The following is a 16005-nucleotide window of genomic DNA, read 5'->3' on the forward strand; positions in this document are numbered from 1 at the left end:
CTATGATAAACGGGACGATTTCAACTTCCCAATTATCAATTTCCCATTTCTCAGCAGTAACATACCCTCTGCCCCTTCGTATGGTGTTTACATATCACAATTGATACCTTATCCTCGTGCTTGTTCACACTATACGGACTTCATAAACAGGAGTGTGCTCCTTACGCAGAAACTGCTCCAACAAAGTTATGAGGAGGACAGATTAAAATTGACACTCCGTAAATTTTATGGACACCATCACGATTTGGTGGATCCATACGATGTGTCGTTGACCAAACTAGCTAAGGACATTTTTACCACATGGTAGATTGTGTTTTGTCATAATGTCGTCTAATCTTTTAATTACCAAACGTGACTTATTCCCGATTGTGACTGTTTTGCCGAGTGTGAACTCGCATTACTATCAGACGTGGTACGGTACTTGTCTATCCCAAATTCATGTATTTAGTTTATATGTTTAATGTTATATTTGTAATTCTCATCGGATTTTGTCAAATGTGTTGACGTCTTTTCTATTATATTTATGTGTTATGGTAAAGAAAATTAATCACCGCCTTTATTTATCAGATTTGATTTCGTTCAACGTAATCAGTACGATATTTTACGTTTGAAGTTAGATTCAAAACAAACCGGACATAGTTTTATAATATAGTTAATTGCTACCTTAGTTTGATATTAATAAGTATTATAATGTGCTTTGTTATTAAATGCAATATCAGTATTTAGTTCAAATATATAATCTTAAATCAATCCTAATTCTATCTTATTCATTCTTATGTGACGTCATTTTTCATTTTTTGATGATCTGTTTTACAAATTCAAATGACGTCATTTTTTCGTCATTTTTCAGTTTCAAATAGGACGTCACTTGGCGTAGAGGTTTACACTTATTCGGATGTGTCTACTTTTGTGTTTCAAATGTCTGGTTATGTAAATGTATTTCAGTTGTTTCCTGTAATTAGTTAATACTTCAGTTTTATCATGTACATCTTTTGAGTATTCATTTTATAACATTTTTACTGTTTGCAAAAGTATAAATTATTCTAAATGATAGGGATTTTCTGGAAACTAATAGAAAACCTTGCCGATTTTGGCACAACCTTTTTGATCTTTTGGTCCTCGATGCTGTTCAACTTTGTACTCGTTTCGGCTTTCAAACTTTTGTATCTGGGCGTCACACGTAGGTCTTGTGTGGACAAAATCCACTTCTGGCGTATTAAAATTTTGAACTCGTTGCCTTTTGTTGGCTGTTGTTCGTGTGATTCTTTGTCAATTGTGTTCTCCAATTTATTTATATTGTAGTCCTGTGTTGTCATTTTGATGTTATATTTCACATGGCCATAAAAGTGCGAGGTTTGACATGCCACAAAACCAGGTTCAACCCACCATTTTTTCCCTTTAAAAATGCCCTGTACCAAGTCAGGAATATGGCCATTGTTATATTATAGTTCGTTTCTGTGTGTATTACATTCTAACGTTGTGTCGTTTGTTTTCTCTTATTTTTGAGTGTAAATTGACATTGCGATAAGACGTGTCACGGTACTTGTCTATCCCAAATTCATGTATTTGGTTTTGATGTTATATATATATGTTATATTTGTTATTCTCGTGGGATTTTGTCTATGTGTGTTACATTTTAGTGTTATTTCGTTGTTCTCCTCTTATATTTAATGCGTTTCCCTCGGTTTTAGTTTGTTACCCCGATTTTGTTTTTTGCCCATGGATTTATGAGTTTTGAACAGCGGTATACTACTGTTGCCTTTATTTATGAAGTTTCCATTTGTCATATGTCCTTTGTCCTTGACCTCATTTTCAAGGTTCAGTCACTGGTTTAAAAAAACCAACATTTAATGGTTTTTGTCATTTGAATTTATCACTTATGAGTAATAGAATGCTTTAATTTGGTATATGGGATCCTTGCAGGGTCTTCATGTCTGGCAGACAGGATTCTTATGACATCGACCTCATTTTATTGATCAAGGATCAATTATCAAAGTCAAAAGTTACATGATAAAGTCTGTTTCTCAGATACTATCAGCACTAGGTCAACTATATTTGATGTATGGAATGATTGTAAGGTGTACATTTCAGAATGTCAGGTTTCATTTTACCTTGAACTTATTTTCATGGTTCATTGATCAATGTTTTGTGCTTTGGTCTGTTTTTTTCAGATACAATAAATTATCGGTTAGCTGTGTCTGGTGTATGGAATTATTATAGGCTACACATGTCACTCTGGCAGGGTTCATCTTGACCTTGTCTTCAAAAACATGGATGATAGATAAAATGAAGTTTATTTGCCATTGGTAGTAAACCCTTTATCTGAATGACTTTCTACATTATGATAAGTAAAGCAGTGTGTACTGTTTTCCTCTTTACAAGTTGAATGACATATTGGGGATATAGGACATCATAGCAATACTGACAACAATACCTTTCTCGCCGAACAAAATAATAAAGAAGCAAGTCTACAAGGTAAATCACTCCTGTTGTTTTAAAGATATTAAAAATGATTTCATATGTTCAAAAAAGAATGCAGATGTGAGCTTTCTCATCACTTGGCGTCCGTCATCATCGTCCGTTAGCTTTTACAAAAATCTTCTCCTCTGAAATTACTACGCCAAATTTAACTAAACTTGGCCACAATCAATAATAGGGTATCCAGTTTAGATGGAGAATGTGTCCCTATGGACACAGATGATTCCCCCACTTGCATACAACATTATAAAGGGACAAAACTCAAGAACAATAAAAGTGACGCTACACAAATTTGTACTTAATCTGAGTGGTAATAAGTATTGTGTATAGGTTTCATAATGATTGGTTGGGGCAAACTTAAGTTACAGAACGGAAACTAAATATTTTGAAATTTTTCGATTAATAAAGGGGCATAACTCGATAATGATTAAAGTGATGCCACCAAAACTCAACTTGATCTGTGTTTTGTGGTTAAAAACATTGTGTATAAGTTTCTATCATTTGGTTGAGGCAACATAAGTTAGAGAACAGAAACTAAAATTTTGCAATTTTTCCATTTATAAAGGGGCATAATTCTAGAACGGTTAAAGTGACGCCACTAAAATTCAAACTTGATCTGTGTTTTGTGTTAATAAGCATTGTGTATAAGTTTCATAACATTTGGCTGAGGCAATCTTGTTAGAAAAAGGAAACTAAAAATTTTGTAATTTTTCCATTTATAAAGGAGCATAACTCTAGAACGGTTAAAATGACGCTACCAAAATTCAAACTTGATCTGTATTTTATGGTAATAAGCATTGTATATAAGTTTCATAATATTTGGTTGAGACAAACTTAAGTTAAAGAACGGAAACTTTTTTTTTTGCAATTTTTCCATTTATTAAGGGGTATAACTCTAGAACGGTTAAAGTGACACCACTTACATTCGAACGTGATCTGTCTTTTGTGGTAATAAGCATTGTGTATAAGTTTCAAAACATTTGGCTGAGGCAAACTTGTAAGAGAATGGAAACTAAAAATTTTGTAATTTTCCATTTATAAAGGGGTATTACTCTAGAACTGTTACAGTGACGCTACCAAAATTCAAACTTGATCTGTGTTATCTGGTAATAAACATTGTGTATAAGTTTCATAACATTTGGTTGAGGCAAACTCAAATTAGGGAACGGAAAACAATTTTGGAATCTTAACCTGATGAACATGTTTACCCCATGTCAGATTTGCTCTAAATGTTTTAGTTTCAGAGATATAAGCCAAAAAATGCATTTCACCCCTATGTTCTATTTTTAGCCATGTCGGTCATGTTGGTTGGCAGGCAGGGTCATCGGACACATTTTTAAAACTAGATACCTTAAGTTAGTAATGATTGTGGCCAAGTTTGGTCAAATTTGGCCTAGTTGTTTCAGAGGAGAAGATTTTTGTAAGATTACAAAAATTTACGAAAAATTGTTAAAAATTGACTATAATAGGCAGTAACTCCTTAAGGGGTCAACTGACAATATTTGTAATGCTAACTTATTTGTAGATCTTACTTTGCTGAACATTATTGCTGTTTACAGTTTATCTTTATCTATAATAACATTCAAGATAACCAAAAACTGCAAAATTTTCTTAGAATTACCAATTCAGCGACAGCTACCCAACAACGGGTTGTCCGATTCATTTGCAAATTGCAGGGCAGATAGATCTTAACCTGATGAACATTTTTATCAGATTTGCTCTAAATGCTTTAGTTTCAGAGATATAAGCCAAAAAACTACATTTACCCCTATGTTCTATTTTTAGCCATGTAGGGTGAGCTAAAAATGTGTCCGATGACCCCGCCTGCCAACCAACATGGCTGACATGGCTAAAAATAGAACATAAGTGTAAAATGCAGTTTTTGGCTTATATCTCTGAAACTAAAGCCAAAGTATAAGGGTTGCATTATTTCATGCATCAATTGTAAACAAAAATATCAGGTGAGCGACACAGATTCCTCGCATTGTGGAGCCTCTAGTTTAAGAAGAAAACGATACAATTTTAAGATAACATGCAGGATGTTGATGCCCGAAAAAAGACTGAATATACCAGAGACAATCTATGTCGTTTGGTTGATCGTGTGCAATAACTAACATCTTCTTTAATCTTGTGACAAGTTGTAATTGGCAGGACTTTTCTTTTACAAAACTGTAAAATCAATGCTGACATAAATCAACATGAGAAGAAGTTAATTAACATTGCATTATTTTAATATTGCGAAATAAAAACTTGAAACAAGTATTTTACAATTTATAGTGTTCTGATTACAAATGATGACTCTTTAAACCACTGCTAAGCATAATAATTATATTGATTTTTTGTTCAATCTCTCCAATAAATATACAATATTTGTATGGTTTTCTTTTCTAGCAATACCTAATGGTGTAAGTCCTTCCCCTTTAAGGTTACAGTCTGCTTTATGTTTCAATAAAAATTCAACAATCTCTGCATGGCCTTTATAACATGCTTTAAATATGGGGGATTCTCCAGAATCTCTACACTTATTAATATCTGCCTTATTGTTTATTAACATCTTAACTACTTCAGTATGTCCTTTATAACAAGCAACGCACAGAGGTGATGCTCCAGTATCTCTACACTTATTAATATCTGCCTAATTGTTTTTTAACATTTGAACTACTTCAGTATGTCCATTATAACAAGCAATGTACAGAGGTGATTCTCCAGTATATCTACACTTATTAATATCTGCCTTATTGTTTATTAACATTTGAACTATTTCAGTATGTCCATTATAACAAGCAATGTACAGAGGTGATGCTCCAGTATCAATACACTTATCAATATCTGCTTTATTGTTTATTAACATCTTAACTACTTCAGTATGTCCATTACAACAAGCAATACACAGAGGTAATTCTCCAGTATATCTACACTTATTAATATCTGCCTTATTGTTTATTAACATTTGAACTATTTCAGTATGTCCATTATAACAAGCAATGTACAAAGGTGATGATCCAGTATCTTTACACTTATTAATGTCTGCCTTATTGTTTATTAACATCTTAACTACTTCAGTATGCCCATTACAACAAGCAATGTACAGAGGTGATTCTCCAGTATCTCTACACTTATTAATATCTGCCTTCTTGTTTATTAACATTTGAACTATTTCAGTATGTCCATTATAACAAGCAATGTACGGAGGTGATTCCCCAGTATCTTTACACTTATTAATGTCTGCCTTATTGTTTATTAACATCTTAACTACTTCAGTATGTCCATTATAACAAGCAATGTACAGAGGTGATTCTCCAGTATCTCTACACTTATTAATATCTGCCTTATTGTTTATTAACATTTGAACTATTTCAGTATGTCCATTATAACAAGCAATGTACAGAGGTGATGATCCAGTATCTTTACACTTATTAATGTCTGCCTTATTGTTTATTAACATCTTAACTACTTCAGTATGCCCATTACAACAAGCAATGTACAGAGGTGATTCTCCAGTATCTCTACACTTATTAATATCTGCCTTCTTGTTTATTAACATTTGAACTATTTCAGTATGTCCATTATAACAAGCAATGTACGGAGGTGATTCTCCAGTATCTTTACACTTATTAATGTCTGCCTTATTGTTTATTAACATCTTAACTACTTCAGTATGTCCATTAAAACAAGCAATGTACAGAGGTGATTCTCCAGTATCTCTACACTTATTAATATCTGCCTTATTGTTTATTAACATTTGAACTATTTCAGTATGTCCATTATAACAAGCAATGTACAGAGGTGATGATCCAGTATCTTTACACTTATTAATGTCTGCCTTATTGTTTATTAACATCTTAACTACTTCAGTATGTCCATTATAACAAGCAATGTACAGAGGTGATGCTCCAGTATCAATACACTTATCAATATCTGCCTTATTGTTTATTAACATCTTAACTACTTCAGTATGTCCATTATAACAAGCAATGCACAGAGGTGATTCTCCAGTATATCTACACTTATTAATATCTGCCTTATTGTTTATTAACATTTGAACTATTTCAGTATGTCCATTATAACAAGCAATGTACAGAGGTGATGATCCAGTATCTTTACACTTATTAATTTCTGCCTTATTGTTTATTAACATCTTAACTACTTCAGTATGTCCATTATAACAAGCAATGTACAGAGGTGATTATCCAGTATCTCTACACTTATTAATATCTGCCTTCTTGTTTATTAACATTTGAACTATTTCAGTATGTCCATTATAACAAGCAATGTACAGAGGTGATTCTCCAGTATCTTTACACTTATTAATGTCTGCCTTATTGTTTATTAACATCTTAACTACTTCAGTATGTCCATTATAACAAGCAATGTACAGAGGTGATTCTCCAGTATCTCTACACTTATTAATATCTGCCTTATTGTTTATTAACATTTGAACTATTTCAGTATGTCCATTATAACAAGCAATGTACAGAGGTGATGATCCAGTATCTTTACACTTATTAATGTCTGCCTTATTGTTTATTAACATCTTAACTACTTCAGTATGTCCATTATAACAAGCAATGTACAGAGGTGATGCTCCAGTATCAATACACTTATCAATATCTGCCTTATTGTTTATTAACATCTTAACTACTTCAGTATGTCCATTATAACAAGCAACGCACAGAGGTGATTCTCCAGTATATCTACACTTATTAATATCTGCCTTATTGTTTATTAACATTTGAACTATTTCAGTATGTCCATTATAACAAGCAATGTACAGAGGTGATGATCCAGAATCTTTACACTTATTAATGTCTGCCTTATTGTTTATTAACATCTTAACTACTTCAGTATGTCCATTATAACAAGCAATGTACAGAGGTGATTATCCAGTATCTCTACACTTATTAATATCTGCCTTATTGTTTATTAACATTTGAACTATTTCAGTATGTCCATTATAACAAGCAATGTACAGAGGTGATGATCCAGTATCTTTACACTTATTAATGTCTGCCTTATTGTTTATTAACATCTTAACTACTTCAGTATGTCTATTATAACAAGCAATGTGCAGAGGTGATACTCCAGTATCACTACACTTATTAATGTCTGCCTTATTGTTTATTAACATCTTAACTACTTTAGTATGTCCATCATAACAAGCAATGTACAGAGGTGATGCTCCAGTATCTTTACACTTATCAATATCTGCCTTATTGTTTATTAACATCTTAACTACTTCAGTATGTCCATTATAACAAGCAATGTACAGAGGTGATTCTCCAGTATATCTACACTTATTCATATCTGCCTTATTGTTTATTAACATTTGAACTATTTCAGTATGTCCATTATAACAAGCAATGTACAGAGGTGATGATCCAGTATCTTTACACTTATTAATGTCTGCCTTATTGTTTATTAACATCGTAACTACTTCAGTATGTCCATTATAACAAGCAATGTACAGAGGTGATTCTCCAGTATCTCTACACTTATTAATATCTGCCTTATTGTTTATTAACATTTGAACTATTTCAGTATGTCCATTATAACAAGCAATGTACAGAGGTGATGATCCAGTATCTTTACACTTATTAATGTCTGCCTTATTGTTTATTAACATCTGAACTATTTCAGTATGTCCATCCTGACAAGCAATGTACAGAGGTGATGCTCCAGTATCTTTACAGTTACAATTAATGTCTGCCTTATTGTGTATCAACATCTGAACTACTTCAGTATATCCATATTCAGATGATATATATAGAGGTGATACTTTATCAGTATTACGACAGTGGTTTGCATTACTGACACAATGATGTATACACCATTTAACTAAATCAATATCTCCTTTAAAACAACACTGTATCAATGGAGTACTTTTGTTATCAATGTCATATGAACTGGCCAATTGTTTTTGTTGTGATATTGCTAAGCCTTTTATATGTAGAAGGAATCTTTGTCTGAAGATATGATTGACCATATTGATGTTACAGAAAACATCCACAACCTCTCCTCTTGACCATTCATCTACCATTCTGTTTATATACCCTTGCTGATATCTCGTTGGTACAATAATTGTAAATTCATCATTTTTGCTTTTTCTTTCAAATGAAAACCTTTCACGAATAAAACGACTGTTAGCATTTTGAATTAAACAATAAATCATCACACTGCCAAAGTAAAAAGCAAGAAAATCAAACAGTTTATCATGAATAGTTCTGTACACTTCACCATCCTTTCTTATATATGTATGTGTAAGTGAATCCAGCTCATCTCGTAGAACCAATCGTGAAGTTCCTTCCAACACTTTACAAGCTTCATATGTGTTCTTTATAATTGTTTTGATGTTTTCATCCACATGTTCAGTAAGCCATTCTTCTTTCAACTGATTGTTAAACATTACACATAGAGCAAGAGAACAGTACTTGACATGTGCTCCCTCTGTCTGTAATTTATCTATCTCTTTTTTGTAAACTGTAAATGGATTTGTAAAGAAATTTACAATGTTCACTTTTGGATTTTTGCTGTACAATTGACACAAAAGAGGAAAACCGCCAAACATGTCAGACAAATCACTGATATCAGAAGCGTTTGTTTTCAGGTAAAATTCAGCAATGGATTGTTTTTCTGTTTTAGATAAACACAAATTGGCAGACTGAAGATTGCATTCACATGCTTGAAAGAATGACAACGATTCCATTTGCCTATCTTTATAAACCTGTAGTCTACAAGACATAATTAACTTCACTTGTTTCTTTTCTACTAATGCTTTAATTTTTTCCATTAGATTTTTCCAGTTTTCAAACTTCATTGGATTTAGACTATATGTTCCACAAAAATCATCCACTACAAACAGTATCTTCTTAATTGGATTGTACCACTCGATGATTTCCTTAGAATTTGATACTGGTAAAATCTCATAGCCTTCATTTTGCATCTGTAAAGCCACGTGACGCACCAATGATGATTTTCCGCTACCAGAACTTGCTGTGACAACAACACAACCATTTTCTTTAATGCACTTTAATACACATTTTGCTCCGTTTGTTTCTATAAATGTTTTGTCATCTTTTTTCCAATTTTCTAATTCCTCATTAATTTGTTCTGAAAAAGAAGAATTGACAATTCTTTGAATACTTATTTTTTAAGATAAAAGTTAAGGAATGTTTGACATATATGGTAAACAAAATTGCTTGACATATGGTATAAACAAAAGGCTTGATCTATCCATGCTATGTATAGGAAAACAGCTTGACATATGGTATGGCAAATTTGCTTGTCAAATGGTATAGACAAAAGGCTAGACATATGGTATGGACAAAAGGCTTGACCTATGAATGATATGTATTAAGGCGGTCTCACTAATTAGCGACAAGAAGAATTTTGGTATGAGGTATAGATACTTGACTTGGTATATGGCATAACATATGGTAAAGAGGCGTGACATATGGTATAGCCAAGTGCATTGATATGATGTATAGATAATTGACTTGGTATATGGCATAACATATGAAAAAGAGGCGTGACATATGGTATAGCTAGTGCATTGATATGAGGTATAGATAATTGACTTGGTATATGACATAACAAATGGTAAAGAGGTGGGACATATGGTATAGCCAAGTACATTGATATGAGGTATAGATAATTGACTTGGTATATGACATAACATATGGTAAAGAGGCGTGACATATAGTATAGCCAAGTGCATTGATATGAGGTATAGATAATTGACTGCTATATGGCATAACATATGGTTAAGAGTCGTGACATATGGTATACCCGAGTGCATTGATATGAGGTATAGATACTTGACTTGGTATATGACATAACATATGGTAAAGAGGCGTGACATATGGTAGAGCAAGGTACATTGATATGAGGTATAGATAATTGACTTCGTATATGGCATAACATATGGAAAAGACAGATGATTTGGTGTATGGTAAGATGGTAAGACAATTGACTTGACATATGGTATAGCCAAGTGCATTGATATGAGGTATAGATAATTGACTTGGTATATGGCATAACATATGGTAAAGAGGCGTGATATATGGTATAGCCAAGTGCATTGATATTAGGTATAGATAATTGACTTGGTATATGGCATAACATATGGTAAAGAGGCGTGACCTATTGTATAGCCAAGTGTATTGGTATTAGGTATAGATAATTGACTTGGTATATGGCATAACATATGGTAAAGAGGCGTGACCTATGGTATAGCCAAGTGTATTGATATTAGGTATAGATAATTGACTTGGTATATGGCATAACATATGGTAAAGACAGATGATTTGATGTATGGTAAGATGGTAAGACAATTGACTTGACATATGGTATAGCCAAGTGCTTTGATATGAGTGATAGATAATTGACTTGGTACATGGCATAACATATGGTAAAGAGGCGTGATAAATGGTATAGCCAAGTGCATTGATATGAGTCATAGATAATTGACTTGGTATATGGCATAATATATTGTTTAAGACAAATGATTTGATACGTGGGAAGATGGAATGACAATTGACATGACATATGGTATTGACAATTGACTTCACATAAGGTATGGACAATTGATTTAACATATCATGATATGGTATGATCTTTTTAATTGACACATGGTAAGGACTATGGAATTACCCGATTAACATTATTACTCCACTTAGCTGATCTAATTTGTAATATAAAAAAAACATCAAGGGTTTTTGTTTGCAGTCATAGAATCATCAACTTCAGAGCATAAGGCATCTTTACTACAGAAACAAAATAATTCAGCTCTTTAATCATGTTAATATCCTTGTAAAAGCTAAGTTGAGTCTATCTTTCTTGTTTGCATTGCTAAATATATAAATGTCTTTCCTGTTATGATTTATGTCTGGAACATGTTCAGCTAAACTATCTTTACTACATGTATATACGCTAGAATTATTCTTGCAAAAACAAAATTCAATTGCTAATATTATTTCATAGTATTATTTTCACCCCCTAATATTTATGATATATCCAACATACAATGACCTAATCAGGTAAAATTTTCAAAATTTTACTGGATTGAAAAATAGATAACATGGAAAATATAGAAAAACTTCAAGATAAAATTGAGAAAGGAAATGGTGAATATGTCAAAGCGACAACCACCCGACCATAGAGCAAACAACAGCCGAAGGCAACCAATGGGTCTTCAATGTAGCGAGAATTCCCGCACCCGTAGGTGTCCTTCAGCTGGCCCCTAAAATATGCATAATAGTACAGTGATAATGGACGTCATACTAAACTCCGAATTATACACAAGAAACTAAAATTTAAAATCATACAAGACTAACAAAGGCCAGAGGCTCCTGACTTGGGACAGGCGCAAAATTGCGGCGGGGTTAAACATGTTTATGAGATCTCAACCCTCCCCCTATACCTCTAGCCAATGTAGAAAAGTAAAAGAATAACAATACGCACATTAAAATTCAGTTCAAAAGAAGTCCGAGTCTGATGTCAAAAGATGTAACAAAAGAAAATAAATAAAATGACAATAATACATAAATAACAACAGACTACTAGCAGTTAACTGACATGCCAGCTCCAGACCTCAATTAAACTGATTGAAAGATTATGTCTTCATCATATGAATATCAGGTACAATCCCTCCCGTTAGGGGTTTAGTATCATACTATCATAAAATATATGAGAAGAACATAAACCGTGTCATGCCAACAACTGTTTTTTTAGAAGTAAATGTGTTTAGTTCCGATGCAAAGACCCTATCAGTGAATCAATGTTAAAGCCAAAATATGCAATCTTTAATGACCTGACAACAGTATCGTAACTATATCCCCTTTTAATAAGTCTATTTAAAGGTTTTGTTAGTTTCTGAGGAGAATACTGACATTTTTGTGCTTTATAAAGAATATTTCCATAAAATTTTGGATGTGAAATACCTGAACGTATAAGATGTCTGCATGTTGAGTTATATTTACGAATTATTTCCTTATACCGGTGATAAAATTTAGTAAATGTTTTGACCAGTTTGTGATATCGAAAACCCTGGTGTAATAATTTTTCAGTAATACATAAATTTCTCTCGCTAAAATCTAATACATTGTTACATACACGAGCGAATCGTACAAGTTGAGATATATAAACACCATAAGATGGTGACAAGGGAACGTCACCATCTAAAAATGGATAATTAACAATAGGAAATGAAAAATCATCTCTTTTATCATAAATTTTTGTATTAAGCTTCCCGTTTATGATATAGATATCAAGATCGAGGAAAGGGCAGTGGTCATTGTTATCATTAGCTTTATTTAAAGTAAGTTCTACAGGATAAATTTCTTTAGTATACATACTGAAGTCGTCATTATTTAGAGCCAATATATCATCCAAATATCTAAAAGTATTGTTAAATTTTTGTATCAAATGTTGTTTTGATGGGTCTTTGCTAATTTTAGTCATAAATTGTAACTCATAACAATACAAAAACAGGTCCGCAATAAGTGGTGCACAGTTAGTCCCCATTGGAATTCCAATAACTTGACGATATACGGAATCTCCAAAGCGAACAAAAATGTTATCAAGTAAAAATTCAAGTGCATAAATAGTATCAAAGCATGTCCAATTGACATAGTTCTTTTGTTTATTGCTACTAAAAAATGATCTAAAAGAGTTTGAACATATGTACTCGCATTCCGACTTTTTAAATGCCCAGTTAATTAGGGATGTGAATTTTTTCTTAATAAGAATATGAGGCAAAGTGGTATATAGGGTAGAAAAATCAAAACTTTGAACAGATTCAAAATCACCAATATATGCATGCAATTTATCAAGTACTTCCAACGAGTTTTTGACACTCCAAAAGTAATTAATTCCACTATTTTCAAAGGCCTTATTTGAACAATTTATTATCAGGTTTTTTATTGTACCAAGTGTACTAGTAAGTAAAACAGACAATTTAGTAGTTGAACAATGGCTGGAAGATGAAATAAATCTATATTTGTAAGGTTTTTTGTGCAGCTTCGGAAGCCAGTACATAGTTGGGACTTTCATTGTGTTTGGTTCTGCTTGTAAAGAAGTAGCTAAAAGTTTATGTTTGTTACAGATGTCGTTTTCTGAAAATGAAGTCAGTTGGAATGTTGGTGAATTCGTGATTTCCTTTTGCAGAACCTCTATATAAAATTTACGTCAAACAATAATGATATTATTAGCAGCTTTATCAGCCGGGACAAAAACAAATTCCTTGGCTAGTTCTGTTAGTTTATTTTTGATACGCGAAATAGGGTTTTTATAGTTTTTGTTGAGGGTAAAATGTTCTTTAAAATGTTGTATTCGAATATCAACTATCTTCATTACTGAATTAATAAAAGAGTCCAAAGATTTTTTGTCAGCTTTTTCCCGTTTTACCCATTTCAAACAGTAGGCGCGGAGTGAGTCGTTGATGATATTACGACACTCATTCCAGTTAATAGTTGACGGGGGACGATATTTAGGTCCTTTACTGAGGAATGATTTTAACTCTCGGTCGCGAACGATGTTAAGGTCTCCTGTTATAACATGGGAAATTGGTCCATAGGTGTATTCTGAATTACTGCAATTACACGACATAGGTGTATTTTCAGTGATATTTACATCTTTACACAATTGGCTATAATTAAACACATATTTTCGGGTAGATTTCTTGTAAATATAACAAATGAGAGGGAGTTCAGTATTATCAAAATATCCAGGAATTTGGTCTTTAACAGAATGGTCGTTAAAAATACCGGCAATATTTACAAAATCAAAACCTTTATTGACATACTTTATTTTAATAAAATGTTTTTTATGATCTTCAGGTCGATCAATTTTTGGAAACAGTTTAGAATAACAATATGCCATTATAATTTGGACAATTTCATACTTAGGACTGTAATATGAAATTGTGTTGCAATCCTCTAAAATTTTATTTAATTTATTTATAGGTAAAGAACAAAGCTTGGTTAACAGATAATGTCTGCCGTTGTTTTTTGAAATGGAAATTAGGTCCGAAATATTTGTATGGTTGGTCCGAAATTTTCTTTGATTGCGATTTTTTCTGCGTCCATGAGAACGATTTTTACGAACAGTTTTAGAAACTATATCCAAAATGTTAACAGAATCGGTTCTTGATATATTGCCAATTCCCATGATATTATCATTAAGACCGAGAGGGTAGACTGTCTGTAATTTTTTAATCCAATTTAATTCATTTATTTTTCGTGATCGTACAAACTTGGAATGAGATTCACCAGGCTGCTTATTTACTACTTCTAAAGGTTGAACTGTTAAATATTTAATAGGATGACTGTGCTTCTTAAGATGTTGATAAATGATACTTTTGAATTTATTGGGTCTTTTAAAACGATACAGGTGTTCTTGCGTGCGTTTAGATAAATATCGCCCAGTTTCACCTACGTACTGAATACCGCATCCCGGTTTGTTTCATGTGAGTAAATAAATAATACTGTTTGTTTTTCAAGTAATATCAGTTTCAAAATTTAGAGAAAATGTGCGACCATTAAATGTGGACCTTACTGTATTGTTGGTGGAAAGACGGGGACACGTAAGTCATTTTTTGGCATGACACTTATCGATAGAAGGGTAACCACGATTTTTATTGTTAAAAACGTTAGCTATCGTAGTATTTTTAGATAAGCGATTCTGAAGATTGAGACGTGTAGATACCCTTTGAACGAGTTTAGTATTTAATATTTTTCCATTTCTAAGCTTCATATTTGTTTTTTTGGTATGTAGATTTATTACAAAGGAGCAAAGACTGGCGTCCAGAATATGAACCATCACACAGTAGATTAAATTGTGTAAAAATGATAAAACTGTTCGGCTCAAGACGTCAAATGCTTATTGTCATAAGTTACCCGACAAATTTAAAAAAAGAAAGGGTATATCAAGGTAGCGACTGACGTCTGACTAAATAGATGAATGGGGCTGAATATTAAAATACTACTTTTTGATAGATATTCCTAAAGTAATGAACATAGAGAAGTTCTCGCTCGGACACACACTCCATAATCTAGTATAATATAAGAGCATAAACCTTAAGCACGGGGAGGCACTCTACTGTCTCCACACGGCACTAAAGACAAACTCTGTAAAAAATAAAATTGAGAAAGGAAATGGTGAATATGTCAAAGCGACAACCACCCGACCATAGAGCAAACAACAGCCGAAGGCAACCAATGGGTCTTCAATGTAGCGAGAATTCCCGCACCCGTAGGTGTCCTTCAGCTGGCCCCTAAAATATGCATAATAGTACAGTGATAATGGACGTCATACTAAACTCCGAATTATACACAAGAAACTAAAATTTAAAATCATACAAGACTAACAAAGGCCAGAGGCTCCTGACTTGGGACAGGCGCAAAATTGCGGCGGGGTTAAACATGTTTATGAGATCTCAACCCTCCCCCTATACCTCTAGCCAATGTAGAAAAGTAAAAGAATAACAATACGCACATTAAAATTCAGTTCAAAAGAAGTCCGAGTCTGATG

At 32.8% G+C, this 16005-nt stretch overlaps 3 protein-coding genes across 3 annotated transcripts in view; all 3 read right to left on the minus strand.

Annotated features, from left to right (window-relative positions):
• Window positions 1–4734: 4734 nt before the first annotated feature.
• Window positions 4735–16005, minus strand: part of LOC139500273 (uncharacterized) — a 29012-nt gene continuing 17741 nt past the window's right edge. Inside the window, exons 3-4 of the mRNA XM_071289015.1 lie at window positions 6698–9585; window positions 4735–5113 (exon numbers count right to left, since the gene is read on the minus strand). Coding sequence (XP_071145116.1) covers window positions 7358–9585 — 2228 coding nt within the window. The 3' untranslated portion in view covers window positions 4735–5113; window positions 6698–7357. The remainder of the gene's footprint in view (window positions 5114–6697; window positions 9586–16005) is intronic.
• LOC139500271 (ankyrin repeat domain-containing protein 29-like) lies at window positions 5114–5725 on the minus strand. The gene has a single exon (XM_071289012.1). The coding sequence runs from the start codon at window positions 5723–5725 to the stop codon at window positions 5114–5116; it is 612 nt and encodes a 203-aa protein (XP_071145113.1).
• LOC139500272 (ankyrin repeat domain-containing protein 29-like) lies at window positions 6665–7342 on the minus strand (the record flags this gene model as incomplete). Its single annotated transcript, XM_071289014.1, has 1 exon — window positions 6665–7342. A coding segment is annotated over one exon (678 nt), but the record flags the coding sequence as incomplete, so codon positions are not given.

This window comes from Mytilus edulis, chromosome 13, assembly GCF_963676685.1.
Source record: "Mytilus edulis chromosome 13, xbMytEdul2.2, whole genome shotgun sequence".
Classification (NCBI taxonomy): domain Eukaryota; kingdom Metazoa; phylum Mollusca; class Bivalvia; order Mytilida; family Mytilidae; genus Mytilus; species Mytilus edulis.